The following is an 18,810-nucleotide window of genomic DNA, read 5'->3' on the forward strand; positions in this document are numbered from 1 at the left end:
CCATCATTTGCTAGAAGACACTATCTTCCATACACACTAGCATATATGAAGCTATTTTATAGCTAGCTGTTGCCCATAGCAATGCCATTGTCTTACTACTGAATTAAAGAAACAAGTGGGCAGAATGGGGTTGGGGGAGCTCTCCTGTTTTCTTTTTCTGCACTCTGTGCTTGCATGACACCCATAGAGCAAACTTGATCACTCAACTAGACTTGTTTAGCATTCAACTCCAGAGAGGCCTAGAACAGGGCGTTTAAGAGACATGATATTCAAAGAGTAGACTCACATGGTCATTTTCAATGTTTTGCAGCAGTCTTGGGTCATCGAATTCACACGATTCACTAGTGGAAGGAGGTAGCTGGCTGCAGAGCAAGACAAGCATATTAAAACATAACAGTGGCAACATTTCCAGTCTTACTACTACATCCATTTTGTTGGGAAGCAAAGGAAAGACAAAGTAGGATTCCACTGTCCTTGAAAGTATTGTGAAAAGATCATATGAGTAATGCACAAAGTGCTGAAAATGAGCAATAATTTCTTCAGAACACCAGCAAGAAACCCAAAATGGTTACACTTGAAAGCGTATTTGAGAAGATTCAAGTGTCAACACACTTCCTAGGACAGATTGAGAAGCAGCTTGTAATTGATTTCAAGGTGACTTGCTTTTAAGATAGGTCAAAGATCAATATCCCCAAGCTCCCTCTCTAGTCAGAGAGTTCTGCTTCAAGTTAATACCTGGAGAACTTTAAGCTCCTCCACAGAATTTTAAACTCCTCCACAGAACTGACTAGAAAAGAAGCGTACAAGGAGAGAAAAGATGGCAATGAAGGAAACAGCAACATACCGAAAGAGAGGCATCTGTAGAAATCACATCTCAGCCAAAGTGGCAACATACAATCATATCATATCACCTTCCCAAAAGGTGACCATAACAATGAGATGGACCAGTGGAAAAGCCTGACTTAGTTCATCAGAAGGTGGCCAACAGCAGTGTCTACCTGTTCCTTGGCTGGGAACTCACTTCACTGTATTTGCCAAAGCCACATCAGCCCTCTCTGGCTCTTTCCCCCTTCCTGTTAATCTGAACATGCTACAGTGACACCTGCGTAACACTTCTGGGTTTCCACTCCTTTTTGTGGAATGGGACAGACCCATCACCTCTACTCATTAAATCTCTGAATAAAAAGGAGTTGTCCTCTTGACATGCGACACCTCCAAATCAAGCCCCTTCCCGGTTTCATTATTAAAACATAGCATTTTAATAAAGAAGTTCCTTTTCTTTTCCTTGTCAGTTTTGAACTTAGTGATTGCAAAGATCAACATTCAGTCTCTAGCTAAAGGTAAGGTTACTGTAAAGGTTACTCTTAGCTTCCAACTTGGTTGTCTGCAATTATAAATAAGCACTGCATTAGCATGCATCCAAGCCACCCCAGCCACTGCCTATTCCTCACCCACCATCTCTATGCAGAAGAGAAGATCCATCACCACCCACCAGCTCTGCATTAGGCTCCTGCTGGAAGAACATTTTACTCAAACACATTGCTCCCTTGAGCTTCTTCCAGTTCCAAATTGGAAAGAAGTCTTTATATAAATTGTCCCCACTCTGCTATACAGAACACAAACATCTTAGAATATATTTACCTGAAGTCTTCTGATGAACGTTCTCTTTCCAGTTCAGGAAAGTGACTGAGGAGTAGAAAAAGGAAAAAAAAACAAAAACCAAACCACCACATTTATTCCACTTCCCAAGCCAAAAAAATAGGTAGAAGGTGAAGATCAATGAGTCATCACACATACAAACATATGCTGTAACCATGGGTTCAGCTGTTCAGAAATTTGAACTCAGTTTTCTGCCTTTTGATGTAACTAATTTAACCTTTGAATTTCATGGTAGCTAACTTGCACAGAGATCTTAAGACTACCCATTTAAAACTAAGCAGAAACAAAGATTTAGTATTCAAGACTCAAAAGGCCAAGTGCTACAAAATACTGGCATAACTGAAAGGGATCCTTTTGACAGAAACAGAACAAAACCAGTAAGGGGGTATTCCCTCCCATGCAACGAATCTTTAACTTTACAACTACAATTACAGCTACATGGTTGTAATGAAATGCTGGTTCATCTGAAGAAGTCAAAGAAACATGACTGACATGTTTGACATGACTACCCTTGGGCTGCATCTTCTTCCCTCTGGAAAGGACAGAGGTTATTTAACACTTCTGGTTTAGTTTAAATCAGATAAGTTAGGAAGCAAGTTTTCTTTACTACATGTAAAGTACTCCCCAGGTTTCCATTTCGTAATTTGTGTTGCAGGACATGAAAATGAAAGCTATTAACTGAGACCACAAAGTATACTAAAATACAAATTGAAGAACAGAATGTTGTAATCCTGTTCTGATATAAATGTACCATTAATAAGCACAGATTAAACTACAGAGTTTCTAAAAAAGTCATACCTACCCATATGTCACTCCAGCAATACTACATTTCTTAAAGTTCATGATATTGCATGTTAGAGTACCTGTTTTATCAGAAAACAGGTATTTTACCTGGAAGACAAAAAAAAAGTCTAATTTTCAACTTGCAAAGTCACAAAACTCAAAAGTGGAAAACAGATTAGGAATAAGGAAAATTCTGGGAGACATATGGCTCAAATGTCACAGTATTGGCCAATGCAGGCTTATTACAGCTTGGTTTGTCTTACCAAAGCTACAGGAAAATAATCAGTAAAGTCACTTAATGGCATTATTTCTTCTTTATCTCTAAATGCAGAAAGGCTCAAATAGTAGGTATCAATTGCCAAGGCTCCAGTGTGGTCAGCACAGATGTACTTGCTTGTGCTATGTTAACATTCACCAAATCTTTCAACTGTACTAACATCAAACAGGAAGACTAGAAATTAAAACAAAGAGTCTTAAGATTGTTGAATCATTAGAATTTAACACACTGAAGAAATTCTATGTTCCAAAAATCACCAGGAATTTGTCTGGGGGTTTTTTTTTGGTTTGTTTCCCCCCTCCCCCAAACAGTCCTGTGCAAGAAATATCCTAGAGTAAGCCGAAGTGGTATTCTGCAGGCAAACATAAGCTGCGTTATTCTGGCATCCAGTCATGAGCAGTCCTGAAGTGCAAGACACATAGCCAGTCAGCACTGCCCAAGCTAATAATCCCTTAATGTAAACAAATGACTTTTAGCTACAACTTGGAGACAATGCCAACACAGCAACACAACTTCTTGGAGCAAGATTCCCACCTTCAGCAGGTCACAACAGACTAAACTTAATTGCAAGCTCAATTCCACACTGTTTCACCTCTGCACTAGGTAAGATTTTAAGCCAGCAACAGGTGGGAAGGGATGGTGCTAACATAGGAGCTAGCCAATTTAAAGACCAGCATATTTTGTCTAGAGTTGCAAAAAGCTTTTCCTCAATATTTGCAATTCAGTTCAAGAGAGTGTACTACGCTATCAGTCAAGGGATCCTTTAGCTGTGCACTAGACTGCTGCTGAATACAGCATTGGAAATGGAGCCTGCGTAAGTTAGAAGTCAAAGTGGGTACCCAAATATCTGAGGAACTTCAAGTCATTAATAATTCTAGCATATAACAAAAATTTAAGATGCACCTGTAAACAAGTAATTCAATTAATGAATCCAAAAATTCAGCCTAGTTACATGGAATCACTAGTAAGTCATTTCTGAAAACAACATATTGGCCAACAATATACATTATGCCACATAATATAGTTTACTTCGGACAAAAACACTACCATAATCTGGAGGTTGATAACTTCACATCAAAGCAATCTAACTACAAATCAATTTTTAACAGTCCTAAGGAAAAGGCCAATCAGATTAAGCAGAAAAAATATTGACTACCACCCTGCTGAGCAGCACATAGTAATTATTTCTTTTACATACATAAACATTGTCACCAACACTAAATTCACACAAATTATGAAGTTCATGTGGTTGAGTTACATACTTATGACTGGTGGTCAAGGAAAAAAACCTAGGATTTCTCAATGGTACTACAAAATTCCAATGACAAAGTTGTGTTTTCCAGTAACCTTGTTTTGGGAAGCCCTTCCATTTTGAAAAAACTCATTTGCAGAATTTATAACTAATCTCTTATAACAACTACAAGTTAATATACAGTTGCCTTTACTTAAAAGGCAAATGGAAATGCTTGAAGGAACACAATCTAAATTAGGAATAGAACTGCATTTTTGACTTGCATTTCCTGTGAGGTGGTCAGAAATATGAAGAACTAAGAACACAGGCTGAGGCTGTTGGCCTGCTCTTCAGCCAAACTTACTCTTGTACATTCTGCTCTGGTATAGAGAATCACAACCACATAGCATCTCTCCAACACCCTTGAGGAAAAGGTCAGTTTAGAGATAACGTAAGAAATAAAGATTCAATTTGCAGACTTAAAACTACGACCTCATATTTAATCCTGTGATCTCTCATTATTTACTTGTAATACTTGGACTAATGAAAGTAATGCTGTCACATTAACCCAAGACACCAAGCAACAGAATAAAGCAGTTTTGTACAGCATGCTCTCATACCTTCTATCCTCCCAGAACATCTCACAAACATGACACTTAAGAACATGTTGTCTTACCTGCCCAAGTTCCTCATTAAGGTTTGAGGTTCTGGCCATTGCAGGTGTATCCGTTTCAGGATAATACATATCTATGTCCTGAAATGAGAGAAAAAGTAGACCTATGCTATGCAAATTAAACACTGAAGTCTCCAGTCTTCTTTTAGTCAGCTCCAGCTTGGCTTGATTAACTTAACTCCATTGGTGGGGGTTCTGAAGGCTTGAGAGACACATAGCATCCCAGGCTGAACAGGCGTGCCTCCCTTCCAAAGTATACCTCCATACTACATGTACATGAGAAAAGCCAGATTTAATTATAGGTAATTATAATTTTCTTCATTTCATCTCTAGTTCAAGAATTCAGTACAGTAGGAAGAAGTTCTAATAGGCATTAGCCATGCTAATCATAGGTCTTCAGTCACAACAGCACAATTAACTCTAGCCACAGCCATGACTGAAGAGACAATTTAAGTGACCCTGAAATCAACTCCTCCTATTCCTAGATTTAATCGGGAGAGTAAACAAAACACAGCTGCTATATGAACAAAAGCAGTTTCTCAGATAAGCTAAGACTCTCCAATACATTGTAAGCAGCTCAGAAAACAGACACATTAGACCTTATTTATTTGTGTTTTAGAGGAACCACTACAACTTCACCAAAAGTCCAAGGACTAATGCATACGAAGACAAGGTGTTCCTCTTGCATTTGTTCAGCTTGAGACATCACTACAGTATTTTTGGTGTACAACTAAAGAGAAACACACTTTGAAGTCAAAGCTTGCCTGAACAGAAGGATCACTGTTCTGTTGCATGAGGCACCACCAACTCATCTCCTTACAGAAATACTACAATTCATACCAGAGGTGACCTTGAGGCCAGCCTCAGGATTTAACAAAAAAAAAAAAAAAAAAAACCCACACCAGACCCCCCCAAAAGCCCACAGCCCCAAAGTAGTCTAGTCGTTCCCTCTGTTGTGGCTGACAGAGAAGCTATGAAGTACTGGAGAGTTTACAAAAGATATTTACTGAACATAAGTCAGCTGAGAGATCTCCTTCAACCAAAAGAGCTGAGCCTTCCTTCTCATCCTGAAAGCCTAAAATATACAAGAGTGATCATTTGCACAAGGGATCTTCCAAGAACTAAATTTTTTAATTTCCTGCGGAACACAGAATTAATACAGAATAAATCCTCTGAACTTCTCCCTGCCTTTCCCAGAAGCTGCATCAGAAAATTAATCAGAAAATCTGGTAAAGACTTCAGGGTGGTTTGTTTGGGGTTTTTTTTTTGTTTTTTTTTTAATGTCACTTTCCAAAACTGACATTAACACATTTATTCTTGTTACTTACCCAATTTATAAAAAGAGCCTGAGTAAACTTGACAACTTCCAATGTCACCAGAAGACTGATTGGAATAAGGTTGTTGTACAAGATTATAAATGTCAGCAGATTGTATCCAAAGTTGACAGACAGCATTTCTGTGGACCGAAAGACATAAAGCCATCAGCAGACAGCAGGCAGAAGTCTGAGCAGTACAGTATAGGGCCAATCATCTTTCTGCAGGTGGCCTAATCAGATTTAGTAGTGCTAAAATAATCACAAAGCGTGTTGAGGCCTAGTATAAGGGCCTTTTTAATATTGATTTTAATAGTACATATATAAAACACCCACAGAACACATGCCTGGATACACAGCATATTATGCCAGGTGAAGAAGGGCAAGATTGGCAAGGCTATATATTCGAGAACAGAACACTTTCTGAACAATTTTTGCTAAACAGATGGTGAGAAGTATGATATTCCACATTATAACCCAAATTTAGAGATTTATCTGATGTGTCAACTGCCCCAATTAAGAGCCACCAATATCACTAGTAACATAACTTTACCTTTCAGAAAGTGCCTACTTGTCTCAGGGGAGTTAGAAAACAAAAAATGAAGACTAAAATTTGTTGTAAAAACTGCCAGTACTGGCAGAATTGAGAAGTTAACTCACACTAAAGAAATCTAAGAGAACAAGTTGACTGTTAAACAAGCACCTAGTAAATGAACTAAGGCATCCTGCTTAAGCAGAAGAGCTATTATTAATGGTGACAATGGACAAGTTATCCAAGTAAATCTGCCAGCACAACTGGTCCTAAAGAGAAGGGGAAGCATTTACAGACAGCAGGCAGGAATGGACAAGCCTCAGCAGAGACATGGGATGAAGGCTCCTGTTCGTGGTGCTGCCCACAGCCTCTCTTCACATCCAAAGTCTCCGCTTGTGTCTGTTCACTTGCCTCAAAGCTTAGGGAGACACTTCAGTCAGCATGCACAGCACCCAGCACAATGGAGTCACAGCCCACAACTATGGGGTTTTTGGCATTACAAATAAATAGTAAGAAGGCAGGGGAACAAAGTAGGAAGAGAGAAAAAGCCAGAGAAAGTTGCTGAAGCCTAATGAAGATCAGAGCAAGACTTGAAGTTTTGACCCTGTGTGGCAGTAGGCCCCGTCCAAGAGGAAACAAAACACCTCCGTAACACCCAAGCACCTCCAAGTTTGGGCACACATTAATTCCGTATCTTTGATCAGTTTACAGAAAGAATAGAAGCACACTTGATATTGGAAAAGGTGTTTCCAATACAATCTTTATAGAAATTAGACATTTAACAAAAATTTAACATCTACCTGCCTAGCCTGAAAAAGTGTCTTTCCCATGTGTGGCAGTTAACGGAAGTGACAGAAATTTTGTGTTCAATTTACAAAAAAGCATCTACACAGACTACTGTATCATCCTCATTTATTACATGTTGCACCTGTTTTATATTAGCACAAGTTCAAGAGTTTGTTCCATTCATCTTTTCCAATATTACTTCCATCATTGGAAGACACCAATTTAAGCTTCCTCGTTAAAAAGCAAGGGGCAGGGTAGGGAAGAAACTTTGAAAGTTACTGATACTAGAAGACATTACAACTACCAAAAAATAAGCGTCAATAAAGCGCTTCCACGCTCTTCCTGCGGGAATTTTTTTCATTACTATCACAATTGCAGTTCTTTAACTGCAGAAGACACCCTTTGCCATCTGTTTTGCGATCACCAACAGAAAGACCATTTGCAGTTTGAGAGAATCGTTTTCAGATCTGCATCTCAAGATGTTTGCAACAACACGTTTTATAGCTAACTAATGTAACCCCCTCAAGTCAGAAGTCTACTGGAGAGCAATTTACTTCATCCTTAAGTGTTTGCATAAGACCCATCTTAGATACCTGAACTAATAAATTCAAGGAGTATGAATGAAATCAAATAAAACCCTTTAATAAGCATACTAAGAGATCAGTTTTCTCATTAAAAATAACAGAAGTCAGAAGCCAAAGACTGAAACTTTATCCAATAAACACAAAGTCATAACATTTAGCATTTCACAGTTTTCTCTACAAGAGCAGATCAACATTTCTGACTGAAAAACAGCTCAAGAAATCCTTTGCTTCTGTACATGAAGGTAAAGTTGAAGTCAGCATCAAACTAATACCTGCTATCCTGCAGTCAGGTACAGTCAAGACATGATATGTAAGGCAGCAGTACACAACCTGCTCTGAAAACAAATTCATGCATGGTATCTCCACAGAGCTGAAAGAGCACCAAATATCCAAGAATAACTCTTGCCCCTCTTCTGTTTCCACCCTGCTCCCTGGATGGTAGCCCTGTGATATTTACCTAACCTTTAGAAGGTTTTATTAACAGAAGCCTCCCTGGCAAGTTCAACTTTGCGAGCCCATTCTCAAAAAAAAAATTTTTTAAAAAAAATTGGGCTACCAAAAAGCAACAGGCTTTGTTTCTTGTTTTATTCACTCATTTAGCAAAGCTAAGGGCATGGCTGGCCCTACAGTCTGATACATCCCTAGTACACTGCCTGCATACTCACTGTTGGAGCCAAGGTACCAGACAACTTCGCCATGTGTTCTGTTCCATAATAAGGCACCTACAGAACTCACAAGGGCCATCACCAGGAGAATACAGAACAAAACCAGGATCTGCATGTTGGTCACTTTCTCCACATTTGATCTCTTCAGAGGCGCTTTGGTTGAATTCTGAACAGCAGCAGAAAAAAAAAAATGTCTAGCAATGGCTTATACAAGAGAAAATTGCAGAGGCAAACTCAGTCTTTCGTTTTAGAGTCCATTATAGAACTTGCTACTTCAACTCTATTTAGCTCAACATGGTATACAAAGCTCAATGTAGTAATAGCAGCCAATACTTCTAATGACTCCAAAACTGATAGGAGAACAGAGTTTTAAAGACCTAGTATGCTCATCTCCTGGCTACCCATCCCAATGAGAGCAAAAGTGAGAAAAACATACACGTTGCCGGCCTCTCCAGGCACTCCCTGCCATTCAGGCAATACAGAAACTGCAGTCTTAACCTAATTATCTCCAAGTGCTTAAGTTGTAGGTGGTCATTACTATCTCCTCAGCTGTTAAACCTCAGTTTTAAGTTTTGCCCAGCCACCAGATAAATTAAGTTAAAATACAGTTAGTTTTACTTACACATTGGAGTGTTTTGAGAAAAATACCTCAATAAGTATTTACACATGGGCACATGCAATCTCAAGTACAACAGTATCCTTACATTCCTCAAAGCCTTCAGGTCTAAAACAGCTACAATGAATCAAACTATTTCATAAACTCAAATCCAAAAGATAAGTAGAATACAGGAAAAATGACCAGCTTTATCAGAACATGCTCTAGACCTCCTTAAAAACTTTACCTGCATGAGTTTTGTATCATGTCCTGTATACACAACAATACCCAAGACCCACTGAGTGTTTCTCAGTTGTGCACCTCTTAGCAAGATCTGGTCTGGACCTACAGGAACTGGGCTGCAAAGCAAAAAATATACATATGTATCTCAATTCTTGATAACGCTTTAGTAAAGTAGCTTTCCTTTCAGCCTTACTCACCCCTCAAAAAAAACCCAAAACAACAAACCACAAAAGGAGGAAAGCAATATAATGAACTTACATTGTCCACACAACTCGAGACCACTGAAACCTGTGCAAGTCTACTCCCTACTAAAGCACAGTAGGGTGAAGGTGATACAAGGGAGCTGTTCTAGTTACCCAAAACTTGAGCACTTATGTGGTAGCCATAAGCCTACTCTGCACTTCACCTCGGCTAATACGTTCTCTCTCACATTAAGGACAGAGAAGCATCACGCCTGCAAAGACACCATTCATTCCAAGCACACTATAACCTCCCATATGCCACTAAACAAGCATCTAGGGAAAACTGTACTACCTGTGTGATTTTCAAGTGGGATGCCAGTGGTGATCTACTATTCTTGCATCTGCCACAATTCAGCTGCGTTGCCCAAGGAATACAGTTTTTGTGCAGGAAACAGGTACAGCCAGATGAAACCTGTGTGTTCCTAACAACCTGTCAAGTTCTATGAATTCAAGTACTAAACCCAAGTTTTTTCTTTCAGGAGTTGCAACAGATCAAAGTCACACTGATAAACACTGCTGATTCTGGGATCATTTTTCTGTATAGCTCTGCACTTGGTGCAGCCTTTGGCTCTAGTTGAAAGAGAACGGTTTCCCATTTCTTCTGTGTAACTCCTGTAACAAGAAGGCCCTAAAAACCCCAATCATTTCCCCCACTCTTCCTTCTCTTTAGATGTTACTTTTGAAAAAAGGCTACTACAATTCCAAAGAAATTAACTCTCCCACAACAAGCAGAAGACTCCATAGGAAGACAGAACTATGTTATCTTATACTGTCAGATGCTCTGACTAACAACTGTTATTACCCTCCTCCTTCCAAGCAAAAACATCCACGTACTCAGTGTTGCAGACTAAAAGCACACAGGAAGCTTTTTTCCTAACCAAATGAATTTATGGCTTTGTTGTCAAGTCAATACCTTTGACCATCTAAGCGCAAGTTTCCAGTGAAGTCGTAAAGATGACGGTTGGGTCCTTCACATTCTATCCTTCCAGATACTTTCATCAATTCTTCTCTTGACTGGAGACTAGCAGTTTGAGACAATCCCTGCAGAAATCAACCCAAAATAGACTCTTATAAAAAATTTTTATTAGAAGGCAACCTCAAAAAATGGTGTGTTCTGCCAACATCTAAGATATCAAATGTAATTAAACATGTGGGGGTTTTCTGTTGGATTTGTTGGCAGCTTTTTGTTTTGTTTGTTTGTTTTTAGACAGGTATTCAATAACCTTACCCTGCAAGGAAGATTCATTACGGACACATATGAACCTGCTTATATAGGATTGGTTTAAATCCCTCTACACAAGAGAGTTATATTACCTATATGATCTCTCTGTAACCAAGAGGAAAGTCCCATCCATAAAGCACAAAGTTGCACATGTGCAGGAGGAAGGAAGTAGGAGACAAGCAGTACAAACAGGCCTAGCTTCTCTCTCAAAGTATATCTCTGCTGATGTGTTACTGCTGCTAAATATAGTCACTCCTAAGTGTGGTCTCTCTTGGGTCACTGCAGCCATTATGCTCTGATCCTACACAAGGTTAATTATCAACCCATCATGCAACTCTAGTGCATTGCTACTCCATCTCACAGTGCACATGCAACACAATTGCTTTTCATCTATGAACACCTCCACTTTAAGAGTGATCCATTTAGTGTTTCTTTTGCCAGATTTTGACTGCAGCACTGCAAGCCAGAATAAGACCTTAAAAGTCTCCACAACCTTATTTGTGTGTTTTAAGCAAGTGTTCTGAAGCAAGCAAAAGCTGACAGGAACTCAAGATCTGATCTATTGGGCTGATCCAACAGTAAATCACATTTCTACAACGGTAGTAAACAAGCAGCTAATGTACAGCTTCTTAAAAACAAATAATCTGCATGTCAAAATCCTAATCCAAATTCATTTTTTTGTAATGAAAGGAGGCAAGTATTCTAAACTATTTCTAAACATCATAATTAACAGTATTTCTTCAACAAAACTAGAAAGATCCAAATAAATTCTACTAACCACAAAGAGAGAACAAATTCTTTTAAACATATAAAAGGTCCTTTTCAGCACTCGAGAGGCAGAAGCAGACAGACTGGCACTTGTGACAGCAAAAACTGCAACTCATCACAAGCACAGCTGATTTTTTAATTTATTTTTTTTAATATACCATTTCCAGTTCCACTTACTGGACTTTCAGCAAAACACTGCCAAGGTCTGCTTTATTTGCCTTTGTGGGCTTCCTCCAGATTAGTTCCTTACACTTGCACATGAAGCATTATTGCTTAGGTTTTTATCTGTTGAAAAAGTACCTTACAGTCACCTGGAAAGAGATATGCTTTATTTTCTTTAAAAAACAGTACTTGTGTTGTTGTCATGCAAGCTAGACTCTGCTTTGTAGCTAATACTAGACATCTAAATGGGGAAAAAAAAAAGGTGAAATTCAGTTTGTTTTACCTGTCGTATTTTAAGATTTGTCTCCCCGTCAAGATTAGCTGTTTCAATATAGCACATGGCTTGCGGTTCACTGTAAGGAGTGTAAGATTTTCAATATTAAAACTCAGTACTTTTTGTATGCTACTTTTGCAGTACAACGGTCCACAATACACTTCTTCAACACACTGCAGAAGACAAAAATCCATATTGGTGGTATGTGACCATGAAAGAGCCAGCTTAAAGTACACATTTTCCAAGGATGTCTTTAGATATGAACACTTTCATACAACAAACTGGAGAAAAAGAGTCAAGTCTGAATCAGAAGGTTAATAAGAATTTAACAGGTCATGATAAGCTTAGATGCCTGAAGCGGACTATTTTATGTTGTGATCCATAAAATTGCTTCAGATTTCAAGAGCTATAGATAAAATACTATGTATTGAACAGTGTAGAACGGGGATGTGCTTGGATGAAGAGGGTAGTGTTCTCTGCTATTGAGTTCTGTTGACAAACTGCACACACAAAGGGTCATGGCCACAATATCACCTTGAAGTTGACGGACTTGGGGAGTTACATCTGAAGTCACTGCTAATCAGTTGGGTTTTTTAAGAATCAGAAAAAAGTACAATAAGATTGAAACTGAGGGTTGTGATCCGCATCTTCCAGAGATGCTTCTGCCCCTGACAACAGGGGCAAAAAAACAAATAAACAACCACCCAAACTTTCTCACAGAACTGAGTTTTCCCTTAGTCAAGCTCTTATCTACATCTAACATGGAGGAGCTCTGCATGGGTAGCACCTGTGATAAGGAAGGGTACTTCATCATGGATCTTTTCCTGACATGCCCCTTAAGATTTAAAACCTCTGTAAGGCACCACCAAAACTATTTTTCCTGACTGTCTTCTCAGGCTGCTACAGAGTAGCAGTTTCCCATCTGGACTCAAACAAGTGCTTCTTCAGCATATCACTTTTGGTATTCTTGAGATGTTGCTACTTCTTTTCAATGTAACCAACTGCTTTAACAGCAAATGTACTTAACCAGCAGAAGAGTCAGGAATAAAGGCTCCTTAGGACAAAAATTGTTAATAAACAGACAGGTACATTTGTAACACAGCAAGAAGCTAGACTTGACAATTTTTCTTAAAAAAAAAAAGAAGAAGGTTCAGAGTTTGCTCTTTGTTATCTCCTACACGGGCAATCTGAACCCGAGAAAGACACAGATTAAGTCCAGCTTGATTCCTATTTTACTTCTGTCACAAATACTTCATCCACTACAACTGAAGTGGTTAACTTGGGAGGGAGACCTCTTGCAATACAGTTCCTCTCATTTCCACAGAAACGTGGAAGTGTTTCCATACAAAGCTGCACTTTGATTCAAATATCTTTTCATTCATGTATATTATTCTCTCTGTAAAATTCGTTTGATGTCACTTTTCTTCTATGGGGGAAAAAGTTGTTTTTATCTCGAGTCTTTGTTTCTTTTTATCTCGAGTCTTTGTTTCACCTCTGACAGTCAGCTCAGACACAGAAAATTAACACATACAAGCAAAAGACCCCACCCCTTCAGAGCATGCAAAGCCTTCTGGTGAACTGAGGACACTTAGTATTGTAATTTAAAAGAATCATGGGAATAATACCAATTGTAAAGCAGAACTGCCATAGAAATTGCTATGTAATTCAAGCAAAGCCTCTCCCAAATCAAGATACTTGGGGTTAAATTCTCCGGTTATGCAATTATCAGTGATGGAAGGTTAGTAGAGTAATGTAGAACAAAAAGCTGACCCATGCAGAAATAAAGAAAGTTAAGAAATAAATCAGAAGGTATTTAGTATAATACATTAGAGAAGTTCTCAAGTAGAACAAATATTTCTCAATGCTAAAACAGCAAGTTATTGATGTTCAAGTGTAGGCTAGCTAACTGCATATTAAGGTTGACAACTGCTTATTTAAAATTTGAGGTTCATTTAAAAAAAAAAAACAAAACCAAACAATATTGTATACCACGGAATGAAGATACCTCTATCCTTAATCCATGACAGTTCAAAAAGACTGAGCTTCCCTATACAGCTTTCAAAAAAAATGAAACCTCCCAGGAATGGCACAGACAAGGATGATGGAACATATAATGCAGCAGCTTAGAAAACAAGTTCCCTTAGAAGTTGGGTCATCTAAGAGAACTGTAACCTGGAGACCAGAGCAACCTGCAGTCACTGTTGAAAAGCATGCAGACAGAAGGAAATTATGGAGAAGAGCAAGATGTCATAAGGTTTGGCTATTAGAAAAAAGCATGTTCAACAACAGGAACTGCGCTATTGTCTCTTGTTTCAATCTCATCTAAGCAGACAGTGGTCTTGATTTGGCCTGAAGTTGTTCAACACAATATAGAATCTAGATCACCAGCCAAGTACCACTCAAATGCTTTTAGGAACTAACAACCAAGCTTTGTTTGCCAGTATAAAGTATAAGGAAGCTGTCCTGTATTTCACAAACTAAAAGGAGGAGGGCTCAACAGTTCACTGCTGCTACAATGCTAGGGATGGGCTATACATGTGCTGTATCAAAGACAAGGAGTAAACAAATGAAGCCCAAAAGCTATTTTGCAGGCTACTCATTAGATGCCAGCTGGGCTAGCCTTTTAGAATTACTGTTTGAAAGAGAAATCTTTTCTGAGAGGCAGGAAAATATGCTGGAAACTCAGTGGAATTAATTGGAAGAAAACTTAAGCTTCCTTAATTAAATGGAGGGATCCTCAGAAAGCAGCAAGAGCAACTGAATGCATGAAACTTGTGTAACAGACCTTCAGTCTTCCAACAAACTCAGTGATACACTTTGTGAATTACAGGTACATAATACTATGAAGTCTTTAAAGAAGCCTTCTTTCTTAAGAACCGATCTACATTGATATATGAATCATTGCCTACTAAAGCACTGTTTTGACATTGCTGAAATTTTATTTTAAATGTGGAGAAGAATTAGTGCCATCTGATGTCTGTTTCTGTTAATAGCAAATACAGAGTTTCAAGTCCTCTGCACCTCAGTTCATCAGACACATCACTTCCACACCCATTCAGGATACCTGGAAGATATAATGATCATGTCTGCTGGAAGATGTTGCCCATTGGTGACCTTCACAATATCGCCTACTGCTACCTGTTCAGTCAGGGGCAGGAGTACAGTAGCATGGAAAAGAAAAACAAACAGTTCGCTTGTCTGGAATGTTAGTTTGTTATTTTCCTTCACCCAGTCAAAAGAACAGCATCATGCACAGAACAGCTAGAGACAGTGCTGCTGAAAGTCAGAGTACTTTTCACTGCAAGTTTGGAAGTATCAAAGCATTCCCTTTTTTGAATGCAAAGTAAACAGTTCTCTATAGAAAAAAAATAGATACACACAGTGGCAAAGTGTGAACGTCAGTGGCTTATATTTAGTAAAGATTACTTGTTTTCTATAATCCTGCCAATAACCAAACTTGAGAGTTTTTTTCCTTTATTAAACCTACAGAAAGATTTTTTTTCCTACTACAAAAGCCATCTTAAACTTTACCTTCCTCAAGTATCAAGAGCTTCTCCTATTCCTTCTCCATACTACTTACCTATCCAGTCAGCACTATCATTTTTTCTTAGCCCTCTTTAGTTGCACCGCTTGTAGTAGTCACTAGCAAGAAGTATTGTCTCTACAGTATCTACTACAGATAGATAGTATCAATCAGTTCTTCCCTGACCTATAGTCACTTGAGATGTGCTAAGTCCTGTTTTCTGGAACACAGGAGACCTAAGAGCTTCTGGCACATTTAATGGGAGTCACACATGCATGGGACTTTCCATTCTAAGATGGACCAAATAGCACTCTCAACACAGTAAGCCAGGCTTGCCTGATGATTATCAGGCTGCTTAGCGCCAATGCACTGTTTAAGAGTCTGAAATGGGCTTGAAATATTTTTAACACATTAATTTATAAAAATTGAAACAGATGGCATGTTTGAACAGGCAGATTCATTAGACTTACTCTGATCCTACTGAAAACAAATTCCCTACCAATTTCAAGACAAAGAAGATCAGAAGTCTGCCTTAAAGTAAACAAGGTAGATAATACAGAACTGTTATTCCCTAACAATAAATGCGAGCCTGGACAATATGCAGATGTGGACACAGGCCAATTCAAGAACTGCTTAAGGGTATAAGGAAACCAGATACCAGGCTCAGCTTTAAATATCTTTCAATTCAAATAGGACATGGAACAGCATGAACAGGCATCAGCATTAACCATCAGAATCCCTGGCAATCTGTAGTTTCTACTATAGCCTAACACTTCAGTAGGATTGCTTTTAGGTCTCTTGAGGCAGGTCTCATTTCCCAGAGGTTTTAAAAGGGTGTACTTTTTCCCTCATTTATTAGGTAACAGGGCTAATTTTGTCATTAAAAAGGCATTAAGAGCCATGATTAGATCAATACATCCTGAGGAATTTCAGCAAGTTCTAGAAATAAAGCTCACCACATCCTCACACAGGGCTTAACAGAACATGGGTCCCAAGTGCCTGAGGAAGCAGCAGGGCTTGTGTTCCTTACTTGAGAAAACAGCTTACTGATTAGCCTCAAAACCCAAGAACTTTTTAGCACAGGGAGCAAAATAAGTCTCTGTTCGACTTTCAGGTGAGGTACAGCATTGCAGTGAAAGTTACTCTTCTAGATATGGACTAAAAATACCCTTTACACCCTGGAGCCTATTAACTGTCCAAGCAAAAACACTTAGAACAGTTCATAAGCATTTGACTGAAGCATAGTACTAGGATTTAAAGATGGGTACTCAGGTGCCTTGCTCAGGGCAATTTTCACTATTGCAACAGAAAGGATCCCTCCCACCCCAAGTCACAGGGAATTCTCACATAGCATACATTAATTCTAAGCCTCCGAATTTATTTTGGCAAGAGTAATTCTTGAACACCCTCTTCCACTCCCTCCCACCCCAATTTTATTTACCTCTTTCCACATAATGTTCTGCCACATCCCATTTCTTAGAACTGCAAAGAAAGTTTAAAGTTAAATTAGAATAAATAGCCAAGATTCAGACAAATTTCAAAACAACTGTATCATCAGCAGCAAACATTGACCAGAATAGGAACTCACACACAGATCAGAAGAGTACTTTTCAGAAGCTAGGATCACACTTTTGTCCACAGCTGTAGGCATGTGCATCCAAGAAAGAGGAAGAATCTGCCCTTAGTATTTGTATCATTTTTATCACCTGCTAGACAACAGTTGGTGGCCCGATTTCTTCTTGGCATCATTTCATACTAACCCACAGATGGGCAGTGTTGTTGTTTGTTTGGGAAGTGACCTTCCTTAAAACAAAGGGCATTATTGCCCACTGTTAATCACTATTAGGAAGCATCTTTATACGTGATTCAACCACAGAATCTTCACTTCTCACCTTTTTCCTTGCATTTTGTTCATTACGTTTTGACACATCCAACTACCACATCAATTGCCCTTATAAAGGCCTGTAAAGGGAACTAGGCCTTAAGCCTCATTGTTTCTAAGACTGTTCATATGAGACATATAACTAACAATTAGAGATTGTTTTAGATGTGATTAATAGAATGCGGGTGCTCATAAAACAATATGGATAAACTGCTTATTTGTCCCTTGTATAGCCCTCACCATGGCTGGCTTAGAACCCAGTCAAGCTGAATCAACAAAAAAAGGATCATACATCTTAGACCTAAGACATAAGAATAGATAGGAGTAAGCGATTAACTTTAGAGTAAGATGAATTAATAAAACAGCCTGAGTGATTCTCAGAAATTCAAAGGTGATCTCTGATGTGCAAGAAGGTAAGTGACTGTGGTGACTGGAGACCTTCTGCCTACAACCACCAACTTCAGAACTGAAATGAGACAATAAGAATCAGTTGAGACAGGAAAATGCATTGGACTTTTGAAACCAGTGGAGAACAAAGAACTGAGAGGTCATGGACGAACACCAAGAACTTCTCTTGAGAAATAACCAATTGCATACTGTTTTGTAAAATCGTATCTATATAGAAGGCATTTGAGTTGTCCTTCACCATTAACTGCGGTGGTGGCCCAACTCTGAGTTGTTAATAAAGCAAACCTAGAGAAACCCACGTTTGAAAATTCTTTAACAAAGGCTGAGGCTTAATCGTCAAACAGCCTCAAACTCCTACTGAAAAGCAAACATCAGCTTTGGCAGAAGGAGAATGAATCCTAAATGCTGAAGTTCACATTAAAACAAAAGAGTTTGAAAACAAGGTACTGAAACAGGCCTTGGCTTCTGTAGCACCTAAGTCCTATACTGCTGTCTTAACACACTCATCGGTCATCTACTCTGGAACATGCTTTGCCACCCAGGTAGTTCTTATAGATGGCTCTATACATACTTAATACTACCCCAGCCTAAACAGTAAGATCAAAAATTTATGCCCAGTCATAGCTGGGTAACCAAATCCAGTCCAGGTGTGAGCACACCAAGTATACCTAAACAAACACTTCAGTGAAAGCAGCTGCAGCCAGTTTTCAAAGATGTTAGAAGTATAGCATACCACAGATGAAAATTGAAGAGACCAGCCCCCTACTTTTAATACAAACAATTTTCTCCTCAGTTCTATGCAATTCACATACATAGCTCATTTGAAAACCATACTAAGTTCCCAAAAGATACAGTTCTGCTGAATACAGCCTCAGCCCCCCTCATCAGGTTAGGCCACTCTACAAACAGGAATGCAAGATTCTTCAGACCAAATCAAGCACAAGAAAGCTATTTCTTGATTCCTGTCCTCAGGCCGCACACTTTAGAG

General features: G+C 38.8%; 1 protein-coding gene across 8 annotated transcripts in view; it reads right to left on the reverse strand.

Moving 5' to 3' along the window:
• ATP8A2 (ATPase, aminophospholipid transporter, class I, type 8A, member 2) overlaps positions 1-18,810 on the reverse strand; it is a 310,653-nt gene that overhangs the window by 272,340 nt on the left and 19,503 nt on the right. For 5 of the 8 annotated variants that reach the window (XR_774672.1, XM_010572662.1, XM_010572661.1 and 2 more), the window contains exons 5-15: positions 16,974-17,014; positions 15,074-15,147; positions 12,019-12,088; positions 10,497-10,624; positions 9,346-9,457; positions 8,504-8,669; positions 5,952-6,079; positions 4,627-4,704; positions 2,462-2,550; positions 1,642-1,686; positions 287-362 (exon numbers count right to left, since the gene is read on the reverse strand). Coding sequence is in view for 7 of the 8 variants with exons in the window: in XM_010572662.1 (XP_010570964.1) it covers positions 287-362; positions 1,642-1,686; positions 2,462-2,550; positions 4,627-4,704; positions 5,952-6,079; positions 8,504-8,669; positions 9,346-9,457; positions 10,497-10,624; positions 12,019-12,088; positions 15,074-15,147; positions 16,974-17,014 (1,007 nt within the window). In the remaining variant the exon portion in view is untranslated. Of the gene's footprint in view, positions 1-286; positions 363-1,641; positions 1,687-2,461; positions 2,551-4,626; positions 4,705-5,951; positions 6,080-8,503; positions 8,670-9,345; positions 9,458-10,496; positions 10,625-11,750; positions 11,840-12,018; positions 12,089-15,073; positions 15,148-16,973; positions 17,015-18,810 lie in introns of those variants that run through there. The other 3 variants (XM_010572665.1, XM_010572664.1, XM_010572666.1) reach the window with 2 other exon arrangements.

The sequence above is a fragment of the Haliaeetus leucocephalus genome, unplaced genomic scaffold (assembly GCF_000737465.1).
Source record: "Haliaeetus leucocephalus isolate CR32 unplaced genomic scaffold, Haliaeetus_leucocephalus-4.0 Scaffold351, whole genome shotgun sequence".
Taxonomy (NCBI): Eukaryota; Metazoa; Chordata; class Aves; order Accipitriformes; family Accipitridae; genus Haliaeetus; species Haliaeetus leucocephalus.